The sequence below is a fragment of the Berghia stephanieae genome, chromosome 5 (genome assembly GCF_034508935.2).
Source record: "Berghia stephanieae isolate SIO BIC M18660-M18661 chromosome 5, UCSD_Bste_1.3, whole genome shotgun sequence".
In the NCBI taxonomy this organism is placed as follows: Eukaryota; Metazoa; Mollusca; class Gastropoda; order Nudibranchia; family Aeolidiidae; genus Berghia; species Berghia stephanieae.
The window spans coordinates 18,046,758-18,068,402 of record NC_088364.1 but is presented as its reverse complement, the minus strand read 5'-3'; the positions used below and the strand labels follow the sequence as shown (position 1 = coordinate 18,068,402).

At 34.2% G+C, this 21,645-nt stretch overlaps 1 protein-coding gene across 2 annotated transcripts in view; it reads left to right on the top strand.

Annotated features, from left to right (window-relative positions):
* Window positions 1-21,289, top strand: part of LOC144972532 (tetraspanin-15-like) — a gene marked incomplete in the record, with an annotated part of 73,276 nt that extends 51,987 nt beyond the window's left edge. Inside the window, 5 exon segments of one of the 2 annotated variants that reach the window (XM_078913855.1) lie at window positions 3,930-4,025; window positions 5,475-5,594; window positions 6,874-6,942; window positions 11,642-11,749; window positions 13,250-21,289. In XM_078913855.1, the coding sequence (XP_078769981.1) occupies window positions 3,930-4,025; window positions 5,475-5,594; window positions 6,874-6,942; window positions 11,642-11,749; window positions 13,250-13,336 (480 nt within the window). 2 annotated transcript variants of the gene reach the window in all.
* Between the last annotated feature and the right edge of the window lie 356 nt (window positions 21,290-21,645).

The following is a 21,645-nucleotide window of genomic DNA, read 5'->3' as shown; positions in this document are numbered from 1 at the left end:
TCATCATCACCGATTCCTCGTTGTCAAGGTTTTCATGTGGCTATCTGGGTTAAATTGAATAATAATAATAATAATATAATAATAATAATAATAATAATATATAATAATAATATAATAATGAGATAAGAGCATTAATTTTGCGCATGGGTCGCCATGCTCTTGGCGCTTCATTTCATGCTTGAACTATTTCGGAGCTGTTTATGAGAATTACGTCCCAAATTTACATTCGATATGTCCAACAATTTCAAAATACTTTCTTGAAAAAATGTTCATATGCCTAAATTTCTCTAAATTGATTTGAGTGTTGTAAAATTCAGACTTACATCATGCATAGTCTGGTGACTGCAGGCTTCTAACTTTTTTATTAAAAAAAAAAAAATGGAATATCACACAGTCGGCATATTTCAGCTAAGATCGACAATAGCGGTCTTTTAGATCTTTGTACAGTGTATTTGGGCATAGCCAACTCGTTTTAACACAGGGGAGTTTATGTCTCCATCCATTATTACTAGAAAATAATGTATGTATGTGTGTGTGTTTGGGGGGGGGGGGGGGGGTAAGAAATTATCTAATTTGCTAATCCGTATGTGTGTGTGTTTGGGGGGGGGGGGGGGGGGGGGGGGGGAAGAAATTATCTAATTTGCTAATCCGGGTCCGCTGGTTTGTTGGGTTTTTCTTTTTTCTTTTTTTTTTTTTTTTTTGGAAGACGGGTTTCGAACCAAGAGACGACGTACGCGCGAGGTGCCGTGTTTTCTTTGAGACAGAAGCTTTATAGATGCATTGCGTTTAGCCAATAACTTGCAACATTCGCCGGCTTGATATAACGTACCAACAAAACAAAACATTGTGTAACCTTAAACGTATAGTCTGACTAATACGAGAAGGCTCTAATGAGACTAGGGTTAGAAGCGACTTTTTTGGGGTCGTGGATTGCTCATACGGTAGAGTCGCGATCTCCCCGGCCAGGCGGAGTTGTCGTACCAGTAAGGTCGCGGGTTCGAGCCCCCATCGCCGCCGCGAAATTTTTATTCTCTGTTGTCTTCTGGCACTTACCTATTCACTTCATTTCTTGTTAATACCACTCACAAAAATGGCTGGCGAAAAACAGTAGCAAAGAGCTGAGTGACGTCAATTTCGTTCCTTCTATACCCCCCCCCCCCCCCCCCCCCCCCCCCCCCCCCCCCCCCCCCCCCCCCTCCCCCCCCCCCCCCCCCCCCCCCCCCCCCCCCCCCCCCCCCCCCCCCCCCCCCCCCCCCCCCCCCCCCCCCCCTCCCCAAGTATAGAACATTTTTAAAAAATACAGATTGACATGAAGAAAATGGCATCTAATTATTGACAACGGTAGCTTGAACAATTGAACATTCAACTCAATCAGTTACCTATCTAGATATCTACCCACCCATCCATCTGTGAAATCGTTTACTCTTCTCAACGTTCTGTATCTGTATGGTTGGCGCTGAAGAAACCAATGGTCTGGTTGTATTTCAGCGGTGTCCTCATTGGGCGCGGGCCCCATGTCAGTCGGGCCTTGAAATCGTTTAACATTTTCTCAAACACAAGGGACTTTTATATCTGTGAGTCATCGAAAGGTGACAGACGACAATACGGTGGTGCCAGCTTCTCATTCTCACTGCTACTTGTCATCACAGCCCTTCATCCCTCGCTGGAAATTGCGGGTCGGGTCGCTTAGACTATCGCCCACTATTTCTAATGATACATGCAGAGGCCACCAAGTGTCATCTCACTTCCTGTGTTGTCGCTATCAACGGTCATCTCTCTCTCTCTCTCTCTCTCTCTCTCTCTCTCTCTCTCTCTCTCTCTCTCTCTCTCTTCTCTCTCTCTCTCTCTCTCCCCCCCCCTCTCTCTCTCTCTCCTCTCTCTTCTCTCTCTCTCTCTCTCTCTCTCTCTCTCTCTCTCTCTCTCTCTCTCTGTGTCGAAAGCACCGTTAAACACCTAATAACAAACAAACATCTCTCTCTCTCTCTCTCTCTCTCTCTCTCTCTCTCTCTCTCTCTCTCTCTCTCTCTCTCTCTCTCTCTCTCTCTCTCTCTCTCTCACCATAAACCACAAAGCCTGGAGAATATAATCAAGATAACTTTATTGTTATTATTTTTTTATTACACACAACTGTCCGTCTTTGATGTCCAGTATATGTATTCAATCTAATCGTCACCATAGAATGACTTTTGCAGACTTTATGACACTTGATCGTCTATATTATTTGTGAGATGCTGTCATGAATGCAATGCTCACTGCTCTGTATAGAATTAGTGAAGTTACGTGTTGCCACCATTAATTATACGAGTTGGTTTCATAACAATAAAGTGTGTTAAAACGTCCGAGCGTAAGCTGTGTTTTAAATACAGTAAACAAACAAACAGTATTTTAAATACAGTAAACAAACAAATAGTATTTTAAATACAGTAAACAAACAAATAGTATTTTAAATACAGTAAACAAACAAACAGTATTTTAAATACAGTAAACAAACACAGTATTTTAAATACAGTAAACAAACAAATAGTATTTTAAATACAGTTAACAAACAAATAGTATTTTAAATGCAGTAAACAAACAAATAGTATTTTAAATACAGTAAACAAACAAATAGTATTTTAAATACAGTAAACAAACAAATAGTATTTTAAATACAGTAAACAAACAAATAGTATTTTAAATACAGTAAACAAACAAATTGTGTTTTAAATACAGTAAACAAACAAATAGTATTTTAAATACATTAAACAAACAAATAGTATTTTAAATACAGTAAACAAACAAATGTTATTTTAAATACAGTAAACAAACGAATAGTGTTTTAAATACAATAAACAAACAAATAGTGTTTTAAATACAATAAACAAACAAATAGTGTTTTAAATACAATAAACAAACAAATAGTGTCTTAAATACAGTAGACAAACAAATGTTATTTTAAATACAGTAAACAAACAAATAGTGTTTTAAATACAATTAACAAACAAGCAGTGCTTTAAATACAATAAACAAACAAATATTGTTTTAAAGACAATAAACAAACAAATTATGTGTTAAAGACAATAAACAAACAAAGATATTTTTAGATTAAGATGAGTACTTCAATAAAACAGTGTATATATGTCATCAAATTCAATACGGGAGTTTTTTTAAGTTATTGACTGAAGAAGGGTTTTGAGCCCAAAACGTTATGTGTTTGGTGTTTTGTTCTTTTTCAAAGCTGTTCATTACTTTTTATTATCCATTCTAGAAACTTAGCATCCCAAAAGAAAAAAAAAAGAAAAATTATATATGAAACAAATAGAGCAAAACTGGTGTGACCGTGACTTAAATGAAACCAGAATCAGGTAGCATGTAATTCCTGGCTTGATGAAAATGGTTTCATCTGTAGTAAAAAAAACAAACAGATGTGATGAGGAGAAGTGGTCGGTTTTAATAAGGACAAATTGATTATCCCGCTTTATCAATACAATTCAATTCAAAGGTTTAATTTAGGCAATTATGAATCATGCATTTACAGATAATTTCAAATCGATACAGGTAAAAGGAAACTACCAAAATGATTAAATAGATAAATAAATAAGTATGAATATAATCTAACAGTTTTGATCATATTACGTGGACGCTAATTTTTAATAGTATATCAGATCTATTTCTATCGAGATTATCCATTTTCAAAGATGAAATGGGTTTACATGAAACACTCACATTGTGTGCTGATTGAAACTTGGGCTTGGACATTATTATTTTTAAAGTGCGAAAAAGTGAACATTCGGTTTTGAAAATTGATAGGATAAACAAGTTGTATCATCCAATTATGATATGAGAAAGAAAAAAAAATAATCTCATCACTAAAGAGATAAAGCTTAATTGATGACAGAGTCGTGTACTGTTTGCTGAAATTTAATTATATCTGATTGTTGTTTCCCCAGCTTCCCAAGATGAAGAGTGAAGAATTCCGATTTGCCATCAAGGGCTATGGTAAAAATAGAGATTTGAAAAAAGCTGTGGATTGGCTCCAGGATAGGGTGAGTAAAATGTTTTCGTGACCCAGTTGCTCTAAGTGATATTGTGTCGGGATATAAAAGGATATAAAACAAGGGGTTAATTTCCATTCATTATGACGGAGTTTATCCCTGTTTCTATAACAAACAGATAATAGCAATTGCTTGCTATTCTTTGGATAGGGTGCTTGTCTATCATAAGTACTTTCTGCCAGGTCTAATTGACCCAGCTACCCATTCACTGCTGGGTGGACAGTGGGGTCAGAAAAAAAATCTCGACTGCACCTGGGATCGATCAAAAGTGATATCATATAATCGAGCAATATCTTACATATATGTGAGTCAAATTTCATCAGCATACATGCATAATCATAAAAGTAATGACGACCCAAAGAACACAATTTGAGTTTCACTGCTTTGGAAAAAGAGGAAAAATTTGACGCAACAAAGTCAGTACTGCATATGCCACCACTAATTTCTATCACTGCTTGTACAAGTCTACCCATAAAATTTGTCAAGGGGAATATGTCATTTGCTCTGACACATTCTATCCTGATTCAACAATGCTCCAAAGCTTGTAAACATTCCTTGCTTGGCACTATTGCTCCCTTGTAGGTCTTATTAAGAGATCTCGGAGGTGCTCGATAAGATTGGGGTCTAGATTTACAGCGGGTCACTCGAGCACCAGTTCTGTTCTCAGTTGGTTGAGGTTGCACAGAAGACCTTCTCGATCTGAGTCCAGCAGTTACAAGTCTTCGTATCATTGTCAAACTTATGTTATTTTCCAAAGCGATGTCAGAGGCATAAGAGAGGGGTTGGTTGTGTGTCGAGTAAATGTTCGACTATCATTGGTCGTTGTTACACGCGGTTAATCTGTCTTTGATTCCTCACATTCCCTTTCAGTGTTGAGCTTTGCGATACTAGAATAGTAGGTAGCTCTAACCTTTAAAAGCTTTGCAACCTCAGTCACTGGCCGTATAGCATGAATATGACCAAGTAGTTGGGCTCCCTCTCTTCAAGGCTCAGTTTCAGCATGTTTTTGCGAGTAAAATAATTGAAATCAAAGTAATTACAAAATAATTTCACAAATATAATATTATTTTGGGGTTTAAAGCAGCAGCTAACTTTTTATCAGTAGAAGACAACATGGCGGTGTTCATGCAGGGCACGTTGGTGCGATGGGTTTCTGTTTGTCACGATTGTCCCTGTAACATTCTATATGATTCCTTCTTTCCGTTATTTCTGAAGCCGAAATATCAAGTTGTCTTGTAAAAATGTGTACCAGCCCTGATATGACTGACCGATTACAATACGTCTCAGCATGTGTGTGTTTTAATAAATGTTCTTTCAAATGATATAAAATTTTTCAATTTTTGACTCTAGCGCATAGTTTAACAATATAATTTGGTTCATAAAATGGAAAGGTAATTTTGTACACATTTATATAATTATCTCCCCATTTCTACTGTACAGTATGAGTGCTGTGGCTTCAACTCTTTCATAGACTACAGAGACTACAGTGAAGAGTACGGATGTAAGTCAGGGAAAGACTTTCTCTGTGGAGTACCCAGCAGCTGTTGTCGGAAACAGGAGGTAAGAACCAATGATCATAACCTGGATACTTGTACACAGTGTCAGACTTAAAAGTGGCGTGGTCTTTGCTTTGATTCATAAACCGGGGTTACTGAGTTTGACAGTACATCCTACCTGACACTTATCTTAAAATTTAAGTCACAATGCAATTGATGATGTCTAAAATATAGTGGGCAGGAAGGTTCATACTGTCTTCTATCCCCGTATATCTGTTTTCCAATTTGCATTCTGTCTTTGTCATGGAATGAGATTACTTGGTTTTGTCCAGGCCCTGGTCGGAGTCCTGGCTGGGAGGGAGACAGTCAAATGCATAGTTATTGTTTTGGGAGATGATATTTTTTTCCTTGTAAATCATCCCTCTGTTATGTATTATTATATTTGTTATTTTGAATTTATAATGTAAGCATTTGAGTGTATTCCTCTTAGTGGGGACCGTGCTCGTGTCCAGATGAGACTTAAACTCTTAAAACAACTTAAAAACAATCTCCAAAATGAAGTGAAAATATCTTGTTAATGAAGGATCATATTGCTTGAATATTTGAATGAAACTCACTGTTTAATTTCTTTTGGTAGACTTCACTTATTCACATAATTTCCATTCAGCATTTTCCATTTTTCTTTTCCAGTTTTATATCTTGATATAACTTTCTTTTTTTTTTTAAATTCTAAAAATATGTTAATCTTTCTATGTCAACTGTTTGTGAGTTTAAGAGAGTTGATCAATTTTGTTTGTTGAATGACATTCATATTAAAATTGGGAATTTTCTGCCATTTGGCCTGCTCTTCGGTTTTCCTCTTTTTTAATAGCCGTTTTTTTTTTTTTTTCTCTTTCTGAAAATAGACAATTGGTGAATATATATATATATAATATATATATATATATATATATATATATATATATATATATATTGAATCGTGTTTGATACAAATATGGTACGAAAAGTGCTCGACATGTAGTAATGGAGCGAATTATTATTTAAAATATTTACCACAATGTTTGGGGCAGTCTACATCAATGTTTCAGGCTTAATTTGCCATCTTCAGGATTGAGTTGTTTTGTTGACTGTTGTTCAACAACAGTCAACAAAACAACTCAGTCCTGAAGATGGCAAATTAAGCCTGAAACATTGATGTAGACTGCCCCAAACATTGTGGTAAATATTTTAAATAATATATATATATATATATATATATTCTTCATTGTAAAATACCATTATTATTATTTATTAATAAATTGATTAAATATTTATTTCATGATTTTCGTTTCCTCCATCCTCAGGGTGTTGTTTTGCCTGAAGACTGTGGTTATGGCATACACAAAAATTCCACAGTACGTACAGCAGCCTTGGTATCTATCAATTTTTCTCATTTTCTCCAACTGATTTAATGGTGTGTGTGCGTGTGTATGTATGTACCCACCAACCCATCGCACATTGTGGATTTGGTATTGTGGTAGAAAGCCTCTACTCACTAATCTACGCCCGACCTGCCTGCATCCTCACTTAATCCTCATTCTTGCTTAGATGTTATTATTATTATTATTATTATTATTATTATTATTATTATTATTATTATTATTATTATTATTATTATTATTATTATTATTATTATTATTATTATTATTATTAATATTGTTATTATTAATATTATTATTATTATTATTATTATTATTATTATTATTATTATTATTATTATTATTATTATTATTATTATTATTATTATTATTATTATTATTATCATCATCATCATTATTACAACTACCTTTGGACAATTGTCTGTACTGGTTGTCACTGATAGCCATAGATAGACTTCTTGGCATGGTTTGTGTTAATATCCAGTATTTTGTAAAATATTCATTTAGCGTTTAATTTTATTACGTCTTTCTTTCTTCTTGTTCTTCTTTTCTTTTTGAAAGGTAAGTTGATAAAATTGCAAATAGTAAAAATAATGATAGGCTGTATCCGGCTGGGTATGCAGAATCATGTAAAAGGGATACATTGACACCAAACTTCATTATGACATTCCAACTAAAATGAACAAGAAATTGTTACTGCAAATTGAAAACGATCACGCAGCAATTGGATAAACTTTGGCTCTGTGGCTCATATGGCTCTGACATAATTAAGACAAGTTGCATATGTAAATATTTTATTTTTGTTTGGTTTTATTAGAACAGATAATAGATATATTATATTTGTTTCCATCTCAGGTCTGATTGACATTATACTTTTATAGTTTTTGAACATTTAAGGTACAAATTGCAAGTTACTTTAGACATTCTTAACAGCATGGTTTTGTTACTTTTCTTTCTTTTTAAAAACATTCTCCCTTAGATTTTTCATGCATTCTCTTGTTTTCTGTATTTATTTTTTTTTTTCGTTTTTATTAAAATCTCATGTGTTCTAAAACGTCTCAAAGGTTTACATAACTTTTCCTTCACACGTTTCACCATGCAGTACTTAACTATTGGATTTGAGGGTGGTTTATTTTCTCTGGGGTTTTTTTGTTTCTTTTTGTGGGGGGAATAAACATAAACTCTGCAGCTCCATATGGCAGCAGAATCATACGCCAAAGGCAATATTACATTGTCTGTCTCTGTCTTTTACAAAAACAAAGAGTTTTATTTTGATTTTGATTTTGTTGGGTTAAAATTTTTGTTTCTTTACCACCAAATTTGGGACAAGATGACAGTGACTCACTCCCCTGTGTAGTGTATTGTGTAACAACATTTTCAGGGTTATTTGTATCTGTGTGAACTGAGCTCTTGTAAACGAAGGGAGGGCGATAAAAAATACGGAGTTGGGATCACAGTATCTTATTGTGGTTTAGCTGATTTTTTTTCCCTTGTAAATCCTTGTACTCTGTCCAAAGGTATATTTCTACTATTGTCCACTTTCTGTTCTTTCTTTTGTCTAAATCTATTGTCATACTTTTATTGATTCCTCAATGACCCATGTGCATTGGAAGTGCTGTTAAACTTCTACAATCAAGTGAACAAACAACGCCCTTGACAAGTAGATGATTATTGAGAGATAGGGGAGATGTGGATGCAGACGACCTCATGTTGCTCCACTCTAGGCTTATTTCTCCAATTAATCCAGTTCATTCTTTGATGTTACCCATTCACATTTTCCTCTGTTGTCCTTTCCTCCCCCGCCCCCCATGTGTGATTTGCATAAGTTTTAAAAAAATACATAAACCATCATGGCGAATAATCTCTATAACATAACAGCTTGCTGTATTTTCAGAGTAATAAAATCCTAACTAGCAACTCAATTGTACAGTTTGAAAAGGAATTTTGCTTTTAAATGGCCTGCTTGGGGACTAAATAAAGCATTTTGAAACTTGTTTAGCATGGTGAACGATTGGAAATTGGCTTAAAATATTTATTTAAGAGCATGATACAAAATGAAGGGCTCAGTAATTGAGTCTCAAAATTTAAGATTTTACAGTTTTTATGTTTGTCTTTTTTAATCCCCCCTCAATCATTCGTTTCTTAGTAAAGTTGAATATCAATCTATTAATAATATGGACCAAGGTCTTTAGAAAGGATGAGAGGATACAGATGAGATTTAATCAACTCACACATGTTTAAAAACCTCATGTCGTGCATGCTATCCTAATTCCTATTCACTTTCGTGCACAGAAACGGCGTATACTGCCTGCGATTTTTATATTTAAAAAAAAAGTCCTCTAGATCCATAAGACTCAGGGAGCCAAGGTTTTGACCAGTTTATATGTAATGTGGAACAGACAGTGACAGTTGCTTGCTATTTGAATACTGGGGCTTGGGGGAAAGGGGGGGGGTTATCAAGAAGTACTTTCCAACAGACAGATCCAACTGTCAAATCACAGCTATGATGGAGCCAGATGTTTTTATATGAGTAGAGGGCTGTACAATTGAGCTTTAATAATATTAATTAGCTTCAATGCCTTCACAAAACCGTGAATACTAAGCTGCTAGAAAAAAAACTATATAAAGCTTGAGCTTTTGTATTGTGCAATATCCATTAAACATGCTCAAAGCGCTTTACTAGGGGTTCCTGACCAACAGCAACACTTTTTTAAAGACATAGACAACACTGTTAACGGCCAGGTGCTCATTTTACACCTGAGCATGGGTGAAAGTTCGCCTGAAAAATCCGGCATGGCCGGATTTTTATTTTTGAAAAAGAGGTCTCGTCGTTTTTTTTTTTGTCTGGCCGGAATTCGAAAATGAAAAAAACCGGCAACTGTATAATAATATAATTAACCGCACTTCTGTTTTTTCCTCTTATTGGTAGTTGCAGGATTTTTTTTTCTGAGCACCTGCCTTTGCAGGATTAATATCATTGAGTAACTTTCACCCATGCACCTGAGTACGGTATGAGAATGTGAGTAAAGAGCCTTTTCCAAGGACTCAGCTATGTGCCGAGCAGGGTCAAACCCAGAACTTTCTGATCCAAAAACTAGTGTCATACCACAAGACCACAGCCACACACACATGGAACCCATGGACTTGAAAAAGTAATGTACTAAAGTGAATATAACAAATTTTTTTTTAAAATGACAACATAATACGTCATGGGTTCAAAACCCATCATCAGTCAATTATAAAAACAGTATAAATAGTAATAGTTGACCTTGGACGTATTGCCATTTAGACTTTTCAAATATTTTTTAGTTATTGGTTGATGACTGGTTTTGAGCTTGAAAAGTTTAAATCACCTGGTTTCCCCACCCTTTTTCAGATTTAGATTTTCTTCCAGAATTTCAGGGGCAATTGTCCTCCTGAGCCATTAGGTCCACGGAGCTGGAGTTTATCCCATTTTCCATAGTGTAAAATGGACAATCGCAATTGCTTGCTATCCTTTTGATAGGACGCTCGTCTATTGCAAAGTACTTTCCACCAAATCTATCAGACTCAGCTACCCAATCACTGTTGGGCGGACAGATGGGTCAGAAAAACAAATCTCGACTACTCCTGGGATTGATCTTGGTCCCTTTGTCTGTGAAGTCAGTGCTAAATCAACTGAACTAGATAGAATTCCAGAGGAAATTCGATGAAAACTAAAACATTTTGATTTTTACCTGCCATAACAATCTGAATAGATATGCATGATTAAGTGCCAAAGCAAAGAGAAAAATGCAATTCATCCCCCCCCCCCCCCCCCCCCCCCCCAAAAAAAAAAAATCTGCCCTCCTTGGTTGGGATGAGTGAGGTATATAATATGAGGAAGGCTGAGTTTTGTCACAATGACTTTTTTGTTGTATTTTTCTCTCTGCTTTGTCCGACAATGAATCATACACATCGTATCCATTTTTATCCGGAACAAAGGCCTGCTCTTCGGTTTTCCACTTTTCTATTTACTTGTCTAATCTGTTTCCTAGTAGAAAAAGCATTTTAAGATAAGATAATCTTTCTTCCTTTCCCTTATTATAATTTACATCTATACTTCTTAGTATCAGGACATAGTTAATTTCCTACATTTATCTTTATCCACACACAATTTCTTATCATCTCGTATGGGGCTATGTGATCTAGTGGTATGACACTCGCTTTCGGATCGGAAGGTCCCGGGTTCGAGCCTCTCGCTCGGCGCATAGTTGAGTCCTTAGAAAAGGCTCTTTACTCATATTCTCTCACCGCTTTGTCCGAAAAATTGTAATATCGCCTAACAGGCGTCATGTCCGTCCTATATGTTAAATGTTGCTGTTGACCGGGGACCCCTTGTAAAGTGCTTTGAGCACATTTAGTGGATATTGCGCTATATAAAGCTCAATTTTATTTTTTTTTTATTTAGAAGTATGGTTCTTCCCCTTGAAAACATCAGAAATCATTTTAATACATATTTTACTAGCTTGCAGTCCTGGTACTTTAGTTTTCAACTTATCACTTACATAAAATATCAAAGGAATCTTTCATTGTTTCATTTATTTTAGCCTTGAAGTTTGGATTTTGTTGCATTGAACCTGCAGATATGTACATTATTTATGACAGGTCTGTGAATGTTGTATAATATAAGCCTTTACATTGATATGAGTTGTATAAACGTTTCCTGTATCAGATGCATAACTTGATAAACATAGAGGGCTGTACCCACGCTTTCCTGGGCTGGTTGATAGAACATCTGGATCTGGTCGGGGCTATCGCCTTGGGATTTGCTATTCCTCAGGTTGGTATATAGCAGTTTTTAATGTGTGACATTTCCCTTTAGAGTGTAGTAAGTGTCATGGTCTCAAGTGAGTAAAGAGCTACTCGACTATGCATAAAGATATATGTAGAATGAGGCCCCAGAATTTACTAGTTACTATAAATGAAAAACAATTAACGATTTGTTTACAATGAAATAAAAATAATGATGAAATTTAATTAAAAGAGATAAACAGTGATCGTGGCAGTTACAAATAGAGATATGAATATTTTACGTAACTTATGATAATATCTCAGGTTCGTAAGTTTACGTTTCCAGGCAGTTGATGGGCTTGGATGATCTATTCCTCTGATAACAGGATTGGACTCGTAAAATTCCACTTCCAGGCAATTGGTAAGAGGTTATAGTGTAGTACAGCGGGCTTGGGTTTGATCCTTGAAGATTATACAATCAAAGTTAAAAGCTCCGGCGTCTTAATGGTGTAGATATAATATCTACAAAGTCCCAAAAGATAAAAATCTTACAATATATATATAGGAATAGAGTGACTGGCCGTCCGGCATAGATTGTGGAGAGAAAGTGAGTGTCAAATGTTAGACCTATCAGCTTTTATAATAAGTGGCTACGTGACAGAATGTCGAACCAAAAGTATTCACTAATTAGAAATTAATTCGAGGGAAGGCTATAAAAGGAAAGACGATCTAATATTAGAAGGTAAAGTTTATCTAAGCCTACCGAAATATAACTGGAGTGAGATGAATTCAGTTCTTAATAAAATAAAATTTAATAAGATAATTGTGAACAACCTTTACTGTGACAGTAAGTAAATGCTTGTTGATATTATATTTGGCTTATGAGAAGGTTCAATGAAAGTAGATAAAATTAAATCTCGTTATACTACCACAATTTTGTGTTTCGCAAACTTGGGGGTGAAAAGAGTTAATTATATAACAAAATCTATTTTGAAATTAATCGTAGGGTTCATGTTCATCACTATGATGTCAACATAAGAGGTTAGGGATAAGAGAAAACCAGGAGAGGAGAGGTTGACGTGTGAGATTTCATTGCATTTGTCTGTCAGAAGCTACCTTGTCTACACTTTTTCATTACTTTGAAAAGCCATTTAGCTACTCTTTTAGGTTCTTGTCTCTCAGTTTTGGAATATTTATCGGTTAATCAACCAAGAGAAACTGTTGAAATCAGAATCTGTCCATGATTCTTTTTCAAAATATCTTACTATTAATATTGATGTCTTTTGGCGTCCAAATGTTATGAAAACAAGCCTATTGCATGGGCACAAGTAGGTTAGGCCAAAAAAGAAAAAAAAAGCCTAAAGACCTATTGCCTCAAAACGGTATTATGTTGAGATGATCTAGATGCTGGAAATAAATTAAAATCCATGTCAAAAAGCCGGAAATCTTGCACCCATGCTATTGTCACAGTCACGTATTCACATTGGAAATTGACATTGATTTGGGTGTGTCAATTTCATCAGTATTCTGTTTGATTTTATTAAAACAGATTTTTGGAATCCTGCTCTCCTACTACTTTTTGCGTAAAGTTCAAGAGCATCGTATCTGGTACAGAGTTGATCACTTCCACACCTGAGTCAGGGCAAACTATGGACTAGAGGAAATGCAACCGTGATCATCAAAGACACCTGATATTGTCTGACTTGCCATGACTTGTCTTTATTTCTTTGTTCTACCAAAACAGACCAGAACACTTTTACTCCAAATATTGATTGATTCAGATGGCCCCCAATTTGTCACAATTGTAATTCTTTTGATATTTTTAACAAGTTGGCAATCATCCTGGTTGATCAATATTTGTAATTAAAATTTTCTAACCACAATTTGTTTTGGTTCTTTTTCGAAGTGTTTTGTAAGAGTACGGCTGTGCAGCAGAAATAGATATCATTTGGTGTTCTCTTCATCAAGCTTTTGTTATCATTGGAAATACATCTTTATTATTTGGGATAAGGATTCATCAAAAACCTTGCAGTTGTTATAAACGTGCGATATTACTTATAAAGTTTATTAACCTATACCCTTTTTTTTTTTAATGAATAACTTCTTTGGTTGTTTTATTTATTTTTTTTTTTTTTTCCAAAGGTTGTCAGTATAGAATAAAAAATACAATCAAATCTTAATTTTCTGGACCTATTGTATTGACATTTGAACAACTGGGTTATGAAAGCATTTATTTTAGAAATCAGGTATTTTTACACAAGTTCTGTTGAGTTGACCTTTTAGATTTATTTACATTCCAGACAATTTTCTGGACAAATTGATCTGAGGTCCATGACCGCCACCATACAATAAGAATAACAAAATCTCCAAGAAAAGATTGAAAACAAAAATGTCAATTTTGTCATGGTCTAATATATGTATCTATATAAGATTTTGAATTCATTCTTCAATGTCTGTGACATCCCATTAAGCATGCAGTGCATAAGTGTCCCATTTCTTTGTGGATACCCCACATCATTCTGGCTGACACTGATACGCTCTGTCTTTGCCAAAACAGATTTGTTGAAATTCATTTTGTAGTTGAACACTCCAACCCTTGTTGGTCTAAGGGTAAAAACTGTGAGTATGTGTCAGTTCTTGTGCGTGGGGGTGATTGGATTATTTACTTAGATGTGACGACACATATTTTGTTGTAACAAGATCTGCAGATCAGTGCATTGATCATTCAGGGTTTAAGTTTCACTTAATACACTACATTTTCAGCATAATACATTTATTGTCTCCCGTTGACTGTAACAATTTTTAAAGGGCTGCAATACGTTTAATTTTAGGTGCAATATTTTCCCTCCTCTTCCCTCCCTGCCCCCCATACTTACTTTTGATTTATTTTTGTAAATAATATTTATGACAAGTTTTGTCAGATCGTTTTACACTTTATTGAATGTGACTTTAAATTTTTAACTTTTTTTTTTTTTTTTGCTAAAATCATTTGTCAAGTTTTTATTCTTAATGAATCAAAAACAACAAAAAATTACATCTTGAGTATATTTTACCCATCATGCTATTGTTTATTTGTTTTTTGTTTTTTCATGTTTTATTTTATAAATTCCAGTTTCTGGTCATTCTACCGATTATATTCACAATATTATAACGGTGATTCAAATTTTAATATTTAATTAACTCCAAGTTTAAACTTTGCTACCATGTTTTTTTTTTAATATGAAGCATAATGCTGAAATTGAGTTCTTTTTTTTTTTCTGTAATAATGTTTTGTAGAACGGCCACTCCGACCGCTGTTTTATTATTGCTTTTTTTCTTTTAATTGGACAAAAATTGGCCAAATTTTTATAGACTTAATTTGGTGAAATAGATATGTTACTCACCCATGGTCTGATTTCAAATTTATCCAGCAGACTATTCTTAACTATTTACAAATTTATACAAGGCTACCTGAAACCTTTGACTTAATCAGCATGAAACCAAAACAGTGAAATGCATAACAAAGAATGTTTCGGGCTCAAAGCTCTTCTTTATCCAACATGAATTTTTAAAAAATTGAAAATGGTTATATGATACTGTAAAATCCAGAAAAATGGGAGTAGAAATCTAATCACATCTGGTTCTTATCTCCATTATGATACATTTTGTATCAAGTGAGAAAATTTAAAATCGTAAGTGTCCTGTTCTGTGTAAATTAAGATTTGTTACAATCTTTTTATAATTCTTTTAAATAATAATAATATATATCTCCTAAGTTGCATTTTTCATTAAAAAGCAAAACAATTCCTAATTGTAGACCAACATGACTATTACTATTACTGTTTTCATTGTATACCGGTTCTGTGCTACACATCATTTCATTGTTTCTGTATGGTGACAGGAAAATCAGGTATTAGATGAAAGACCAGGAAAGCCTCGAGAAAGGAGAAAAAGAAAAAAGAAGACAATTTTTATAAACATTTTTACAAAAAATAATATCTCTACCATATGTTCCTTGATTACTAGACTTGAAATGTGTGTATTACTTTAATAATGAATAATATGTATGAAATGTTAAGATAACTCTTGTGCTATATTCCGAATATATTCCCCATTTTAAAAACTTTTTCACTTATCTGGCTGAATTGACTGTCCTGTCATCCTTTTGGAAAAGGTCTCTGATTTATCTAGAAACTAGTTTTTCTAAAGACAGAGACCTCAGACTGGCGGGAACTTGGCTCTACTCTTTTGGAAAGGAGAAAAGTGAAATAAGCAAAACCTACAAATTGAATTGAATTGACGTTTTGGGTACAGAGCAAAGTAAATTTTACTTTAAAAAAAAAAACATTAAAAAAAATATATTTTTCACGACATACCCTATTTTCTTGTTAAACAATAAATTTTTGTATATTTGAAACATCGAAATTCCCTCTGATAAGCATTAAAAAGTATGAACTCTAGTTTTGCCTACCGTTCAGATATTGTCGGGTTTGTCCTGATTTGACCTGGCTGGAAAAAAATCTCATCTTTAAAAAAATCTTTCTTTTTGGATTACAAAGTTACAAGATCAGATGAATCTCACACGTTTAGTCGTTTTTTTGGGGGTTTTTTTTTTGGTAGGTAAGTAATCTCATTACTATGTGATGTACCTAGGCATAATTTTTCATACAAAAACACTTTGCCGTGTCAGTAACCGCATGTCCCTATTTGGGTTAGCCAGTTGGTTGGCAGGTCTGGAACTCTATAAATTGGTTTATCAAAGAGCAATCCAGATCAACAGGCGGTTGGATTCGATGCTTTTTGTTTTTTCTGTTTTTTTTCAATTCAATTCCAGCGATGTTTTAGAATTACTACTAAATTATTTCATTAGTGGTGATTCATGTTTTCTTTCTGTTGTATAAATTGATTTGATGACGAATTCCAGTTTACCTCAAGTTCATTTCCAAAGATTGTTATTTCATCCATTGGTGCAGGATCAACACATAATATGTTGATTTAGTTCTATTTTGGTGAATTTGAAATAAATTTAGCCCTTTAACTGCTATACACTGGAAAGTATAAAATTTGGTCGGAAATCTTGTCCTTCAAATATCGATCGATTTAAATGACCCTAATCTTGGCAAAACTCTCAACCTGGGACCTTGCAAGGTCTTTCTTATTCCCCGGTTTGAGAGTTTTTGCCTAGATGAGGGTCATTGAAATCTATTGCTATTTGAAGGATGAGTTTTCTGTCCGAGTTTTTATATACATGTCTTTCTATGGTAATGGCAGTTGACTGGTTAACAGTTGTGCTACGTTACTCCATTTTCACTTATTTTAATCAAAACAAACATTGCCCTTCCCATCCTTATAGTTATAATGTAATCCATTATGTGAATCAATCAATAGATATTAAAAATGTATGTGGTCATGAGAAGGCACATAGCACGCTTACCAATATAAAATGGCTTACATAAATATTTACGCAATTATGTCCAAAGTACGCAAACAGGAGAAAATGTGCAAAAATATTGGGGGTAAAATTATTTTTACAGAAAATGGCATAAGATATTGGAATATGTCTCATACTTAAAGAATATTAGAGTTTTTCAATCAATCAGGCTCTTTCTCTTTCCAAAGTACGCAAATGGGAGAAAATGTGCAAAAATATGAGGGGGGGGGGGGCGGGGGGGAATTATTTTTACAGAAAATGGCATAAGATATTGGAATGTGTCTCATACTTAAAGAATATTAGAGTTTTTCAATCAATCAGGCTCTTTCTCTTTTTGGCAGTTGATTGCCATGGCTTTACTTTCTATATTTATCAGTTTCATCCGTTTTCCTGCAATTTTTAAGATCTTAATTGTGGAGCATTCACAATTCTTTCCCTGTCTTTGAAAAGCACTACCAACAAGCTACAAAAATCTGCAAATGAAATAGGATCATACCAGCACATGCAACATTGCAAATATCAAAGATCTCTGACAGGAAACTGGGTTCTACTGTCATGAAAAGGAGAAATGCAAAATAGGAAAAACCCATGAATTGGATTGAATTGACCTGTTTGGGTACAAAGCAAAGACTGTACCGCTTTGCTGCTTCTAAATATTTCCTGTCACATTGTCAGTGTCTTGCTCACCACCAGCTTTATCCATCCCAGAAATTAAATCATTTATCGTTAATTCAGGGTTTATGTCACTCATAGCTAATCAACTTTTTTTTGTTTTTTACCTTTAAAAAAAAAACAAAAAAACCCCAAAACTATTTGCTTTAAATATATGAGAATTATGAACAATATGTATACACAATAGATTTTGATCGTTGGGTTGATGTGAATATTGAAATGATTCACTTTCTCTCTGCTGGCTTTTAACTATACCTAGATTCCTATTATTGTTTATTATTGTAACAGCAGGGTTATATATCCATTATGCTTAGTCCTTATAGTGAGAGAGTTGTGCACATTTGGAATGGTCAAACTGAAAGTGGTTTTTCAAAATTATTCCTCTTTCTTCATATAAATCAAAATGACCACCAAATGTAGTATCCTTTTATATGCACATTAAATCGGTAATAATGTTTGAGATTTGAAAGGAAAATAAATTAAAATTTAAGTTTCTAGTGTGGTATCCAAAGAGTAACAAGCAATTATTATGGCCTGGAAAACTCCAGTTGTATGGTTTGTATGGCTCTCAAGGACGGTCGATAATCCTTTGCTGGATTTTTCATCCCATTATTTTTTTTTAATTCTCCAAACAACCATTTTCATTTTAATAAGATTTATACCACTTGACTTCTTTTCATTTCTTTCACGCCTGATTGTTTAAACCTTAATTGTGACAAGTTTGAGCTCACTGTAAAATAAGCCTTATGAACGTGTTTGATATTTTGCATCATTATCCTCTTACATTACCAGGACAATGTTTGTTTACTCGAAATGGAGAACAGTAGAAAATAGCAGCGTTTTTTGGGGTTTTTTTTTATTAATTCACCATTAACTCTGGGAAATGGGAATTGAACAAATTTGTTCAATTGCTTTTGGGGTGACCACAAGAGAGAGTTACTAAATAATCACTACATAAAATTTAACTTGTTATATAAAGTGCGAGTGAGCTGTCAAACAAGTTCTTACTTTTTTTATATAATTTCCTCTCATTCATTAATAACTCATATTCCAAATTCATTCTTCAATATAATTATTTTTTATTTAAATTATGCGTGGCTATGTGGTCTTGTGGTATGACACTTGCCTTCCGACTGGAATGTCCAGGGTTCGAGTACCGCTCTGAGTGGCACATAGTTGAGTCCTTGGAACAGGCTCTTTACTCATATTTTCTCATTGTACTCAGGTGTAAAATGAGTTCCTGGCCATTGATAGCTGTCTCTGAAAATAAAATATAATATCGCCTAGCAGGCATCATGTCTCATCTTACATGTTAACTGTTGCTGTTGGCTAAGGTCTCCTTGTAAAGCGCTTTGAACATGTTTAGTGGATATTGCGCTTTATAAATTCGAGTGCATTTGACTAGTTAATCATTTTCATTATCATGTGAGGTTGGTTCGTTGTTTGTGTGCGTGTTTCTTGTTTTGTTTGTTTGCTTGTATTTTTTTAAAAGAGATTTTAACTAACTCTCTTGGGTTCGTATGAAAGGAAAATTGAAAAAATTTGGTTCAATTTTCAATGATGGTGAACTCAAGATAGTTTAGCTGATAAGTTGAATAAAAATATCAAATTCATAATCTTTTTGACATCAATTTTGACATTTGAAAGAAAATGGTTATAGTTATAGATGTATTTTCTTAGAATTTTACAGCTTGGATCATATCACATTTACCCAGTCTGCTCAGCTTTCATGAAATTTAGCAATCTTCCGTGTCACAATAGCTTAAAAGTAAAAGTGATAGCAACAAATCTAGACATAAATATTAGGACTTTTACTTTAAATCCTTGACGTTTGTTATGAAATGCTTCTTCTTTTTTTTTTTTTTAATATGGACCTTACCAGTCACTTGCTTTTTGCTGTGTGGAGAGTAGTCAGATTATTTTAGAATGCCTATGTATTTTGAATCACAAGAATCCTCTCACAGTTGTTAGTAAATTCCATGTCAGAATATAGCCATGGTGATATTATGATTGTCTGTCTGAATTTTGTTGTTTACGTAATGCTTAGATTTTGATATTTGAAAAAAAACAAGTAATAATAATAATCATTTGTGGTTTAAATAGAAAAAAAATCAATTGAAAATAACGGATAAACATTTTAGTTACGAACACTTCCAGCTGGCATCCTCAAGATGGGGTGACACTGCACGAATATTGTTATTTCATAACTTTTCATTAAAACTTAAAAAATGAAAGAAAGACAATAAATAAATACAAACAACAAAAAGCTTTAGAATGATGAGGTTGGTGAAATGTAATAAAATTTAATGTTTTTCTCCCCATCCACCATTTGCCTACGAAATTTAGGCCAGACTGATTCATTGAGATTTTCAATTCACTATTATTATTGTTATCATAAACTCGTACATAAATCCATTTATTTACATGTTCCAGTTATTATTATTATCATTCAAATATATATATTGTTTTCCATTTGTAAATAGTACAATTTTTGCTTAAGAATTCTATTGTTTTGCTTTAGAGCGAATAAAAAAATCTTTGATGATTCCATTTTTAAAATATATTTTTCTCAATAATCGTCAATATTTTGCATACCAGACCATGATGCATTTTTCATTCATTTGAAAGCTTTGTTCTTTAATGACTTCTGGCACTATATCATCTGTACATATTTTATTTCTGTGTTTCTGTTTTTTCCTTCCTTTCTTTCTCAATCGAATTTAACTTTTAGTGTACCTGGCGGCGTCTGTTTTTTAATCTCACCTTAAATAAAGTGCTGGGTGGGGATCCTGACCTCCTATAGTGGGCAGGGAGGTACATGCTGTGTCTTCTATCCCCCATTCCCGTTTTCCAATTGTTTCCTTTCGTGTCTTGGTATAAGATTACTTAGTTTTGTCCTGACCCTGGCCGGAGTCCTTGGCTGGGAGGAAATAGTCGAATGTATAGTTATACTTTTGGGAGATGATATTTTTTTCATTGTAAATCATCTCTCTGTTATGCATTGTATTATGTTTAGTTTACTTATTATATTATATGATTTGTAAACATTTGAGTGTATTCCTCTTAGTTGGGACCTGTGTTTGTTTCTGGATGAGACTTTTAGGTGATCTAAGTACATTTGACGGTGTGCTCTTGGAATCTACATCTGTTCCCTATTTGAACCAATTCCCATTTGTCTTACCTATTCTTGGGTGCTTTAATTGTAATTCTATAACTTTTTACTATCCCATTTTCTTCCTTTTTACTGGCGCTGATATGACCTGAATGTGTTGCAAGCGCCGTAAAACCCTTAAACACAATAAACACATTTAAATAAAGTGGTCAGTTGTTTTAATTTTTATTGTTCATACTTTTTTTTTTTAATATGTGTTTCTGTAGGTATTTGTTTTGTTTTATTTTTTTTTAATTGGATAAAATAAATCCTTAAATAGATGCATTAATGAATGCACATAACTGATTATGTTTTCGTTCCTATTACAAACCATGAAATAAAACATATTGTCAAAATTGTTTGATGTTGAAACTTTATTAATCCATTGGATGCGACTTAAGGGCTTAAATTCCTAAGTTCCCTCCTCCCTCTTTCAATGCCAGTGGTTGGTTGGGAGGAGCCAGTGATAGGGTCTCCTATCCTATTTATCGGAGAGGACACTGACTGGTAGTTTCTTCTACCTCACTAACCTCACCTTCCCCCCCCCCCCCCCCCCCCCCCCCCTCTCTCTCTCTCTCTCCCCTTGTCTCAGACCGGAGTTCTTTTTCATAATGCAGTCCAACCTGAATGTGAGGGTTTGATTTTTTATTTTTTTTTAATTTTCGAGAGAGATTCAACCCAGGGGTAGGTACCGGATGCAGTCAAGATTTGC